This window comes from Lonchura striata, chromosome 14, assembly GCF_046129695.1.
Source record: "Lonchura striata isolate bLonStr1 chromosome 14, bLonStr1.mat, whole genome shotgun sequence".
Taxonomy (NCBI): domain Eukaryota; kingdom Metazoa; phylum Chordata; class Aves; order Passeriformes; family Estrildidae; genus Lonchura; species Lonchura striata.
The window spans coordinates 4956856-4969036 of NC_134616.1; the positions used below are offsets into that span (position 1 = coordinate 4956856).

At 42.2% G+C, this 12181-nt stretch overlaps 1 protein-coding gene across 1 annotated transcript in view; it reads left to right on the forward strand.

The window, feature by feature from the left end:
* Positions 1–12181, forward strand: part of BRWD3 (bromodomain and WD repeat domain containing 3) — a 49851-nt gene that overhangs the window by 27614 nt on the left and 10056 nt on the right. Inside the window, exons 19-33 of the mRNA XM_021537734.2 lie at positions 2127–2310; positions 2747–2840; positions 3442–3591; positions 5050–5126; positions 5744–5921; positions 6675–6791; positions 7257–7364; positions 8392–8516; positions 8721–8803; positions 9208–9319; positions 9720–9781; positions 9867–10022; positions 10727–10847; positions 11355–11480; positions 11564–11645. Of these exons, the coding sequence (XP_021393409.1) occupies positions 2127–2310; positions 2747–2840; positions 3442–3591; positions 5050–5126; positions 5744–5921; positions 6675–6791; positions 7257–7364; positions 8392–8516; positions 8721–8803; positions 9208–9319; positions 9720–9781; positions 9867–10022; positions 10727–10847; positions 11355–11480; positions 11564–11645 (1775 nt within the window). The remainder of the gene's footprint in view (positions 1–2126; positions 2311–2746; positions 2841–3441; positions 3592–5049; positions 5127–5743; positions 5922–6674; positions 6792–7256; positions 7365–8391; positions 8517–8720; positions 8804–9207; positions 9320–9719; positions 9782–9866; positions 10023–10726; positions 10848–11354; positions 11481–11563; positions 11646–12181) is intronic.

The window sequence follows — 12181 nt, forward strand, 5'->3', positions numbered from 1 at the left end:
GAAGGATTGATCAAAATCAAAATGTTAATGTCAGTTTTGACACATTATCTTTGAAAATGCTTTTCTATCCTCTTCTTGTACACCTTGTTAGCCCCTATGGAGCACTGGGATGTTCTGTGGATTCCAAAAGAGGATTATAAATTTAAGGGGCAGTTAAGGGCACCCAGTTGTCTAACTGGGCTGTATCTGATTGTTTGGAGTTATTAGACTGGAATTAGACTGCTACAAACCAGTTTCCTGAAAAAAAGCATGAAGTTCACTGTATTGTCTTGCTATCGGTGCAGAGATGAAACTTCATAACTGCAAAATGCCAAAATAAAAGCATATAATTAGGGGCTGTCAGTGGAATACAGTGTTGTGACAGACTAATGGTTTCCTGCTGCAGCACAAGGCTGAGCATCAGTGCTAATAAAATAAATATGTTGCTCTGTCTTAGTGTTTCCTTAGAAAGCTTGAGATTATTCTCCTGTTAAGTGTTCTGCTACTGTGATTTTATTTTTAATACACAAAGTGATTAAAAATTGAAACCACACTCAATCAGATGTGAGCAGCTGAGTGATGGGAGGGAGCAGATGCCCAGGACTGTGCTGCAAGTCAGCCTGAGCCTTGGGAGAATTCACAGCTGCTAATAAATCACTTCTAGGTTAAGTGACTGATTACATGTGTTTGAAGTACATTTCCTGGCAAAGCTCATTAGGATTTGGATGTGGAATTGCTTATGTTTCAATCCAAGAAGGAGTAAGAAAAATATCAGAGAAAAATATGAAAATGCATTTTTGCTTTGATCTAAGTTGATATTTCAAAAAGCTTGCCTAAAAGGCAGCTTCAGCTCACACAGAGTCTTTTCTGCTGCTTAGGATATGTTGATGTGTTGTACAGCCCCAGTTCCCAGTTTTATTTGTGTGTCCCTGTAGTTGTGTAAAGGAGTTTCCAGGTATGAGTAGCGTGGAAATTAAAGCAATTCCTTTCCCTTCCCTAGAGCTTGCATTGATTAGTGACTGCCCACATGAACTGCCCATTTGATTGTTACCTGGAGTACATATAAAGTATTGAAACAGCCAGATATTTTTATATAGCTTTACACAACCATAAATGTAATATTATAATTTGATAACAGTATTTAAGCATGTGGGAATTGTGAAGGAAAAGTGAGGACGATGATGGCAGTGATTCCATTATTATCAACCTTTGCTTATCAATCTTTGTGCCGTCCTTAAGCTTGAAATTGTGGATGAGATACGGGGAAGGAATTGTTCCCTGTGAGGATGGGCAGGCCCTGGCACAGAGTGCCCAGGGAAGTTGTGGCTGCCCCTGGATCCCTGGAAGTGCCCAAGGGCTGGACAGAGCTTGGAGAACCTGGGAGAGTGGAAGGTGTCCCATGGCAGAAGCTGGCGCTGTTTGATCTCTAAGATCCCTCCTCACCCAACCATCCTGGGTGACTCTGTGATTTTATTGGTGATCCATGGTGTCAGAATCTGTGCTATTGATGATTCCGAGATTGTAGAAAGTCTCTGTCTGTCAGCCCCGCTGCCAAAGCAGAAGCCATAATTGGTCTGTGCTGGTTCCAAGGTTGTTTATTCTGTTTATCTCTCACATGTTCTGCTGCCCTGCCCAGCTCTGTCCTGCAGGGCAGCGTGTGGGGCTCTGCCCTCAGTGGGATGTGACAAACATTAAATACCAGAAACTCCCTGGGCTGGATTTACAATAACATGCCAATATCTGTCACCTACGTTGGACAGTGTGTCCCCAGCCTGAACCAACAGAAAAATGCCAACACCACAGTGAAACATGGAGGGCATGAAGAAGGAGAAAAAGGACAATACATACCCAGTTTCCTCCATCTTGTGCCCTTTGGACCCCTAATCTAGAATCCTAAAATTTTACTTTTGCACCCATGCCACACTTAATTATTACTTATATCAAACACTCAGAGCTGGTAATTGATCCTGTAAGATTGAAAACTCTTTTCCATGAACAGAGATGACAGCCAGTGTCTCTGGGGCTCTGTCCAGGGGGGTTCCTGACCCCTGCCAGGGTCTCAGACCTTCCAGGGCAGCCAGAGGGAAGCCCTGGATTCCCACACCATGGAAGTGAGGAAGCTCTTTCTTTCTCTCTGTCTCCCCCAGCTCTTCGCAGCCCGGGCTTGGACGTGGCGTCCCCGCCCAACGTGGGGCTGCGGCGCAGCGGGCAGATCGAGGGCGTGCGGCAGATGCACCACAACGCGCCCCGCAGCCAGATGGCCACCGAGAGGGACCTCATGGCCTGGAGCAGGAGGGTGGTGGTCAACGAGCTCCCCCCGGGCATCAGCAAGTAAGAGGCTCAGCAGGACGAGAGGTTCCCTTGTGCGGAATGATCCTTCCGTGCTCCTGGAATGATCTTTCAGCTTTGCGGCTTGGTTGGTTGGGTTGTTTGGAATATTGGGATCAGAGTGGAGAGTTGAGAATGGTAATTCATTCTTTCACAATTCAGTGTTTCTTTAGTACTCTGAATACCACGTTTTCCCTCAAGCTTTGCTTAAAAAAGACTTGAAAATAATTGTAATACATTTGAAAATAATTATGGCTGCTCAGCTAACGAATTTGCATCTTTAACTTGTGATTCCAGGAGTGAATGGATGGATGCTGCTAGGGGGATTTATGCACAGATTTCTTAGAGCAGCACAAGTATTTTGATGTGTAGGTTAAGGACTGTGTTGAGTTCCATGATGATTTAATGAATATAATGTGTGTTTCTTATGTATAATTAGGGTCCAGGAAGAATGTCGAGCTGCCAAAGGTGAAATAGAAATCAGTTTATACACTGCTGACAAGAAGAGAAAGCCATCTCACACCTTGCAACGGGTGAGTTAGTGCCCTGGAAGAGACAACCTGAGTAGGAAGCAATACTGAGCAGCAAAAATAAGACCAACAAAAAAACCCAACCAATTTTATTGAATTATTTAGAGTCTTAATTGTTTCTCTGGCTCACTGTCTTCTTCCTTCTGTAACTGATTTGACTGTCTGTAATACCCAAATAATGGTAAATCTCTGTCATTGAGGTTTCAGTGGTGGGAAGATGCTGGGAAAGGAAAATCGCAGAGCCACGGTGGGTTTTCAGTTTGACTTGTGGAAAGTAAAGGTGCCAAACTTGTACAAGGGCTGGATTTATCTTATGCAGAGACTGCAAGAATTTTATAGAAAAAAAAAAGTTATTTTTAATCATTTCCTTTCCAAAGACTGCCACTTTATAAAGTAGAATTTCTGTTGAAATCCACACCTAAAACATCCACAATGTGCCAGAGATAGTGTCCAGTTTTACAACGCTTTCTTAGTGCTCAGTTGTGGGTGCAGCACAATCAACTGGGGTGCAACACTCAGCTGCTGTAACCAGGCACCTTTTCAGTGTGTAACTTGTGGGTAAATCCCTGCTTTGTCCCTGTCTGTGCTCCTGTGGCCCTGGCAGAGCGAGTTCCAGGCGGGAGGCGGCCGCGCGCTGCGCAGGAACCAGCGGAAGCGGCAGCACGCGTACCAGACGCGCTCCACCATCGAGCACAGCCAGCAGGGAGCCAGCCAGAACCCCTGTGCACGCCACGACTCCGACAGCTCCTCTGAGGTCTGAGCCTCCCTGCAGCCTCCAGCTGCTTCCCCCTTCCCAAATCCACGTTAAGGTTCTGCTGGAGGGAGGAAGTTTGTGCAGCCGAAGCTCGGTTTGAGCTGGAGCTGCCAGGACTGGGGTGGGGGGCAGTAAAAAGAGGTTTTGCAAATGTATTTGTGGCAAAAGGCGGTGTGAAAATAATATTGGCCCTTTCCAGCATGGGGATGGTCACCTCACCAACAGGGACAGGGTAGAGGGGTTTGACACATCCTTTGTCTCCATCTTCAACGTGGTTGATGGAGCAGAGGGGTCCCAGTGCTCTAAGCTGGAGGGCCATGAGTGAGAGTGATCAGCCTGAGCTTGTGGGATCTTCTGCTCCAGCTGGATCCCTACAAATCGATGGGGCCTGAGAGAATTCATCCCAGAATCCTCAAATTGCTGCTGATGCTGTCACAAAGCCTCTCTTGATGATTTTTTGAGCAGTCTTGGGAATCCAGAGAGGTTGTGACAGGGATAGGACCCAGAGAACTGGGCTGGAGCTGGGCCAGGGCAGGGTCAGGCTGGGGATCAGGGAAAGGTTCTTCCCCCAGAGGTGTTGGCACTGCCCAGGCTCCCAGGGAATGGGCACGGCCCCAAGGCTGCCAGAGGTCCAGGAGGGTTTGGGCAGCACTGCCAGGGATGCACAGGGTGGGATTGTTGGGCAGGGCAAGAACTCTGATCCTTGTGGGTCCCTTCCAGCTCAGGATATTCTGTGATTCTCCACATGGGAAGAAACACTCAGGTCATTGAGTCCCTGGGATTTGTGGTGTTCCTGTGGCATGTTGGTCTTGGAGAGTGAAGGATCATTTACCTAAATGCCAGGACAGTGTTCAAAAGTAGCTTAAAACAGCTCCTGTATTTTTGGAAACCTGAAACATTTTCAAGTAAATTTAACTGGGTTGTGTTAAACCACTTGCTATTTTGGGATTTCATACAGCACATGGATTCTGGGTCAGGACTTTGATTTCATTTTGCAGTGCTTTGATTTAATCTACATTTGTAGAGTGCTGTTGAAAGAGATTGAGTATTGGTATTAATCATTGATTTTAACAAGGGAAGAACTTAAAATATACCAGGTATATATAACTTGTTCTCCTTAAGGAAGAGACTGAACATTGTTGCTTTGTAAATGCATTGAAAGTATAGAAAAGCTCAAAAAGCTGTGCCCTGGGCACTAAAATTTATTAATCAAACGCTTAAATAAGAACCCACTCTGTAGTTCTTCTATAATTAAAATTCACATTTGTTTCTATAGGAGCTATATAAGGATATATTATGATATTAATTAAGATACAGGAAGAAATTGTGGATTTATCTCTTTAAAGCTAAACCAGCCCTTGAATGCAAAGCTTTCTTCAGGTGACGCAACCTGCTTGCAAACAAAAATGATAAATTTTACCCTTGGCCCCAGAGTGAATCCTCTTGTTTTCACTACAGGAAGATGAGACTGTTGGCACAAGTGATGCATCCATGGATGATCCTGTGGCAGCCTGGCAGAGTGAAAGCAGTTCCAGGTACCTCCACTGGGCTCTGAATTGGGAGCACTGGTTTATTATGGGATTTTAGTAGGACAGTTGATACTGAGATACTCAAGACTTCATTTTGAAGTTTGATTTTTAATCAGTCATGAAACATTTCTTATTGTGATTTTTTTCATGCTCTTTTCAAATTCAGAAACAATTCTAAAAAAAACTTTTATAAGAAGATGTTGCCTTTAATTAAGAGCTACTTGAAAAAAATCAATGCCAGTTTGCCATATAAATCCTGTATGTGTATTATTTGGTATTAAAGAAGTCATAGCTGGATTTTTAGGGAAGTGCTCTATTCCTTAAATGTTCCATGCATTTTTTTGCTGCCAGTTCTTATGAAGTCAGTCTGTGAATCAGTGAGATAATGAGAATTTATATCAGCCATAGATGTAGTTTTACATAGAGTTTCAAATTGATAAAATAATTTACTGAAATTACAAATCAGAAAGCCTTTGTTTTTCTCTAAATTCACATGATAAGAAAATTCTGTGATAATCCTGAACAGAACCAGGAGATCAGGTTGAATGATTGGACTTTTCAATCCACTGTGGGGAAACTGAAGTTTTTTGTTCTCATTCTTACAACTTTTTTATTATCTACAGTGATTCATCAAGTGAATATTCAGACTGGACAGCAGATGCTGGGATTAATCTGCAGCCTCCAAAGAGACAAACCAGGCAGGCAGCTCGGAAAATCTGTAGTAGTTCTGAAGATGAAAATATGAAGGGAACAAAAGGGCTGGAGCCAAAGCGAAGGAAACTTAAACAGCCAAGGAAGAAGGTCAGCAAGTGTAATTCTTAGTATCTTTTGTATTTTATGAATATAAATTTGAGGTTTAGTGATTGTTTTCAAAGAAAAAGTTTTCATAAATGAATATAGAGTAAAAAAAAATATAGAGATCACAGTAATTGTGCTACCAGTGGCACCAAGAAATTTTATTGTTTGTTTTATTGGGCTTCCATGTTTCCCATAGGTGGTTCTGCATTTCAAATGTATTTTTTTTCCTCACAGATTTATGCTCTTCACCACAGTCAGGTTTACAACAGGGTGGTTTTGTTGTAAAATTATAATGAATCTCTATTGTATTGACATAGTCAGATTTCTTTTTCCTGCTAATTTTTTTAAAGACATTTAGAATATTTATAGAAATACAATTTATTTATTTATTATAGAACCACAGACTGGCTTGAGTTGGAGAGGTCTTAAAGATCATCTTATCCCAACCCCCTGTCATAGGCATTTTAATGGTTTATGAAGGTTTTAAGGCATTTTAATGATTTATGAAGGTTTTAATTTTCAATTTTATTTATAACAAACCTGTCTTATTCTCTGCTATTTAGTGGAGATTTTGGCAAGGATGACACTCCACAATTTGCTCTTCCTTGTATCTTACCTGCAGTAACTGCTGCACGATGAGTTTTCCATAGGAGCTAACAGTACTCTGAATATTGTGCCGATTGCATTCTGAATTCATGCAAATACGTAACTTCTGTGTGTCACTCACCTGTGTGATCTCCTGATGTGTGTGTTCAGAAAGCCAGCGGGCTGCTGGCCCTGGAGGGGGAGCCCAGTGAGGAGTGGCTGGCCCCGCAGTGGATCCTGGACACCATTCCCCGCCGCTCGCCCTTCGTGCCCCAGATGGGGGATGAGGTACTGCCCTCGCTTCCACATTCCCAGGGCACCCAGCAGCTCTGCTTGCTTGGGACTCCTCAGCCCAGCAATATTTGCAGGGAGTTGTGCTCAGGACAGGCTGAGTTTTGATAACTCTGTTAATTCTTGGGCATTTTGTTGTTTAGTGATCGACGTCCTGCGTCTCTTTTTCTGCACGGGTGACTTGGATTAGCAGGAAAAATCAGTTGTGCATCCTCACCTGCAGATTTCTTAATGATCCCAGTTTTAAAGCACAGAGCAGGTGCCAATTTGGGGGCTGATAGAAATAGTTTTAACTAGAAGAGTGTTGTGTGGTGAAATAAATAAGTATGCAGTGTGTTCTCAAAGGGTTAAGAGCTGGTATTATGAATAGGAAGAGCACAATCATTAAAATAATTTTCTCTACTTTTCTCATTTGCTCTTTTTTCTCTTAACTTTCTCATCTCTTTTTTTTTCTCTTTTAAGATCATCTACTTTAGGCAAGGCCATGAAGCTTATGTGAGGGCAGTGAGGAAAGCCAAAATTTACAGTATTAACATGCAAAAACAACCATGGAACAAAATGGAACTCAGGGTAAGTTCAAGAAATACTTCAAAGAGCTGAATGTTAAACTGACATGACAAACGAGCATGAAAAGTGCAAAGAAAGTATTGCTTTAAAATGTTCATATCAAAGTTTTAATTGTAAATATTAAAGTTAGTTTTTATTAACACAAAGTCTTTACATCTGTTCACCTCCTGGTTTTGTACTTGATTCTCAAGGGTCTCTTTCAACACAAATTATTTTTGCCTGAACACTGAATTTATTCAGAAGCCAGCACTGCAGAGCTGTTTGTGGTTCTCTCATCACTCTACAGTGACCTGTGCATTTGGGTTCTGTTTCTTGTTTTTAATGCTGTGGTAAGAAGTAAGAAATCATGGTGTAAACACCTAAATGTGTGAAGGAGTTCTCTTAAACACTGAATCTTGCTTTGAATGAGTTCCCAAACCTTAATCCACAGTGTTGCCATATTTTTTCCTGCTTTCTTCAGATTTCAGACCAAGAGAAGAGCCCATATATGTGCTCACATTCACTTAACCATGCCAGTGGTTCTGTTAATTACTGGGAAAATACCCAGTTACAGTCCCAGATATTCAGTGATTCCAGCTGTAATTTTCCAAGGCATCATCACTTTGTGAGGAAAAGGAAATATCTGTTCACTTAGAATGGGCTTTGACAGGACACGAACATAAAGGCTATTGTGTAATTTCCATTTTCAGAGGAAGAATTTCCTTTTTTCTGACTGTGCAAGAGTGAGGGGCCCTGGGGTAGGTCAGGGAGAACCTTTGGTGTGCTTAAAACTGGGTTTGTTCCTTAGAACCTTCTTAAATATTTTGTAGGAATCCTGTTCACAAACCTGCCAAGGGAATGAGCTTCTTAATTTTTCCTTTTGAGGTGACAGTGATTGATTTTAGTATTTGGGAAAGAAAAAATAATGGGTGAAATTACCCATGTTTTAGAGTGAAACATACTTAGTTTTTATTAATGTGTTTCACTTTAAAATGGATATTTTGTTGTTGGCAAGGTGAAACAATGCTGTTCCATGCTTCTTGCTAACTAGGAACAAGAATTTGTGAAGACTGTAGGAATTAAATATGAAGTTGGGCCTCCCACACTCTGCTGCTTGAAGCTTGCATTCCTGGATCCAATCACAGGCAAAATGACAGGAGAATCCTTTTCCATAAAGTAAGTCACTGGAATGCTGATGACATTCTTCAAGAGCTTTCCTTGCAGTGTAGAAGTTCCCCCCTCCTCCTTTCTTATTTCCTGTGCAAGGCATGATGATGGCAGTAATGTTTCTCCCAAATGCATGGAATTTGAGGACTCTGTAGTTCATCTAGAATTGTATTGCTGGGCAATAATAACTTTTTTTGGTCTTATTTCCTGAAGGTACCACGATATGCCAGATGTTATTGATTTCCTTGTGCTGCATCAGTTTTATAATGAAGCCAAAGAAAGGAACTGGCAAATAGGTGAGTATTTTTTTCCCCAATTCCATGTGTTTTGCACCATTTCTGCAGCTGTTTAATGGGACACAGTGTCTTTATTCCTTGATGTGAAGGACTGTACACACGTGATATTGTAAAGATTATTGGAAACTTTTATTTGATGTTTGCTGCAATTCCTGTAGCAAAAATGAAAAAGATATATGAGAGAAACTGTTCCAAGGGCAGTGATAGCAGGAGAATCTCCTGATCTGTTGGGATCTGAAGTGTGAGGCAGCTGTGAGTAATTCCCAGAGATGGGTAAGTCCTGCCCTGAGGGTGCAAAATGTAAGGATGGAAGTAGGGCATTCACAAAAGAGGGAGCTGATTCTCTAAGAGGAAGCATTTAACAATTCTTGATGTTGCTCTTTTTCTGAATGTTGCCCTTTCAGGGGATCGTTTTCGCAGTATCATTGATGATGCCTGGTGGTTTGGGACTGTGGAGAGTCAGCAGCCTTTCCAGGCAGAATATCCTGATAGTTCCTTCCAGTGCTACAGTGTCCAGTGAGTATTTCCATGTCCTGGGGCTCCTACACAACTCAGACAACTTCAGAAATAGGATCAAGAACCTCAGGAGCTAGAATCTCTTTTTCCAAGTAAATACATACCCAGACATCTTATTTACTTATATAATGTTACATATTGTATTTCTTATTTGTTACTTACTATTTATTTACTTTAGAGTATTTTTGATATTTACTTATTTCATTTTTTAATTTATTCCTAAAGCAACAATTCTGGTATAAACAGCAGCGCAGTGACTGTATAAGAGATACAAGAGGAAAATAGGGAGTTGGAATGTCTTATTCCTAACTGGAGTGACCTTTTGGGTCAAATCTGGTAAAGAAAAGGTGTGTCTCTATATTCAGCTCTAACTTGTGCATTTGAATGAACTTTTTAATAGCTGGGACAACAATGAAAGAGAGAGGATGAGTCCATGGGACATGGAGCCTATCCCAGAAGGAAGTAAGTGTGTGCTGGATTCCTGTCCCTGCACAAAGCAAACGGCTCTGGGGCCCTGGATTTACCCTCTGGAATTGTTCCTCTCCAGCTGCTTATCCGGAGGAGGTCGGTGCTGGAGTTCCTGTGACCCCAGAGGAGCTGACAGCTCTTCTCTACAAGCCCCAGGAAGGAGAATGGGGGGCCCATTCCAGAGATGAAGAATGTGAACGAGTAATCCGGGGGATTGAGCAGCTTCTTTCCCTCGGTATGTTTGGAGAGAAAAGGAGGAAGGATTAACAATACCAGGGAGTGGCACAGGACTGAAGAGTGGATGGGATGGAGTGCTGGGACATGGTGTGGAGTATTTGAAATGTACTCAACTAAATTACTGAAAAAAGCCTTTTAAATTTCATGTTTCAGTTTCCAAGCTAAATTCCCTTTTTTTCTGGGGCTTCACATGAGTTCTTTCAGTGGAGCTTCCTAGCGGGTCATATCTAAAGGTGAAAGAGCAAAACATACAATTAAACCTCTCAAAACCAACCAACAAATCCTCACTAAATACCCTGAGCTCCAAATTCCTTGTAACTGATTAGTAACCATTTAGTAGCACTCTGTGCTTTAAATTCTGCCTTTGTTTACACCCAGGACACGTCTGTGTTCTTACTCAGTGTTGCATGTTGTAGTATTCCTGTTGTAAGTGCAAATGCCTCAATCCTTTCAGTCATATTGGCTGCTGGCACACAAATCTCAGATGTGATTTTTAAACAAAAAATGCTTTTTCAAGAGTAGGAATAGATGGCACAAGAGGAGGAACCCTGCCCAGTAGGTAATGACATTCTCAGCTGTAGTTCTGTGTTGCTTTTGCTGAATTCTTTGAAAGAAACCCCAGAAACCATTAAAAGGAATCTTGGTTTAACATTATAACATCCCTTGGAGGCATCTAAATCACCGTGGTCTTTTGTCTTGCAGACATTTCTAATCCCTTTGCTGTTCCAGTGGACCTTAGTGCCTATCCCATGTATTGCACTGTTGTTGCTTATCCAACTGACCTCACCACCATCAGGAGGAGGCTTGAAAACAGGTTTTATAGGTGAGTTTGGGTTTGTAGCTGACACTTATTGCATTTATTATTATGTGGAGCTGAATGCTGTTTAAAAGTCCCTTCAGCAACAGCAGAAGATCAGATTGGCCTTGGGCAAAGTGAGTCTTCCTGAATAATAAATTCTCCTGGCCTTTAGGGCAAAAGCTGCTGTAGCTGGATCGGGAGTGTTGGTTGAACACCCTGAGCCTGGCTCTGTGTTGGAGGCAGAGCATGTTTGCTTTGTTTCTATCCCTGCTGCCTTTGAGCAGGGTCTTTGCTTGTGCTGCCGTTGCTAGAAGGGGACTGAATGATGCTGGAAACTGGAAATCCCAGTTTTCCCAGTTAATTTGGGAATAAATAATGTCCTGCTCTTACTTACCCCTCTGAGGACAACCTGTTTCTGCTTGATCTGAATTCCCAATTCCATTTTTTACTGAAGAATCCTAGTGAATGTGGAAGAAGAATAACATACATGTTCCTCTCCATCCCATTACTTTAATTTTATGTATTTTTCAGGAGAATCTCTGCCCTGATGTGGGAGGTAAGATACATTGAGCACAATGCCAGGACTTTCAACGAGCCAGACAGCCCCATAGTCAAAGCAGCCAAAATTGTGACAGATGTCCTGCTCCGCTTCATTGGGTGAGTTTGGACCTCACAGACCCCACAGCTCCAATTCCTGGGATCCTTCATTGTGTACCTTGGTTTTTGTCATTGTCCTGCAGAGATCAGAGCTGTACTGATATATTAGAAATCTACAACAAGGTGAAAGCAGAAGACCTGAGCAGTACAGATGAGGAAGAGGAGGTAAGATAATTTCCTTCCCTTTTAAAATTTGGCACATGAAAGAGATTTTGATTTTTGTTGAGTCTTTATTTTATGGATAATTGCACTGAGTTTTGGAGAGAGGCTGTTTAGGCTCACCTGAGACAATAAACTCCCGGAAGTAAAAATGCTTTTTGGAACTGGCTGTCTTTAATCTTCTCTCAGTACATGATGTTTTGTTGGAAGGATGAGTAATGAGGGGAGCTGGGAAGTGGAGCTGTTAGTCAGTCAGAAGGACAACAGCTCTCCATTGTCAACGAGGCAGCAAAGCTGATTTCCTTATGTAATTCTGTATAATTTCCCATCAGTTGATCCCTGGAGTGAAATGTCAGGTAGAATCCAGGGTGGATATCACTGCCTTGAGCTGCTTCCCTCTCCTGACACCTTCTCCCCTTCAGTGCAGTTTGAAATGTGCTGTAGTTCCTGTTGCCCTGTGGTTGTTGCTGGCTGGTTTTTAACCCTTTTTCCTTGGCTGAGGGTTATCCAGACCTGTGTGTGATCATTCCCTTTGCCTTTAG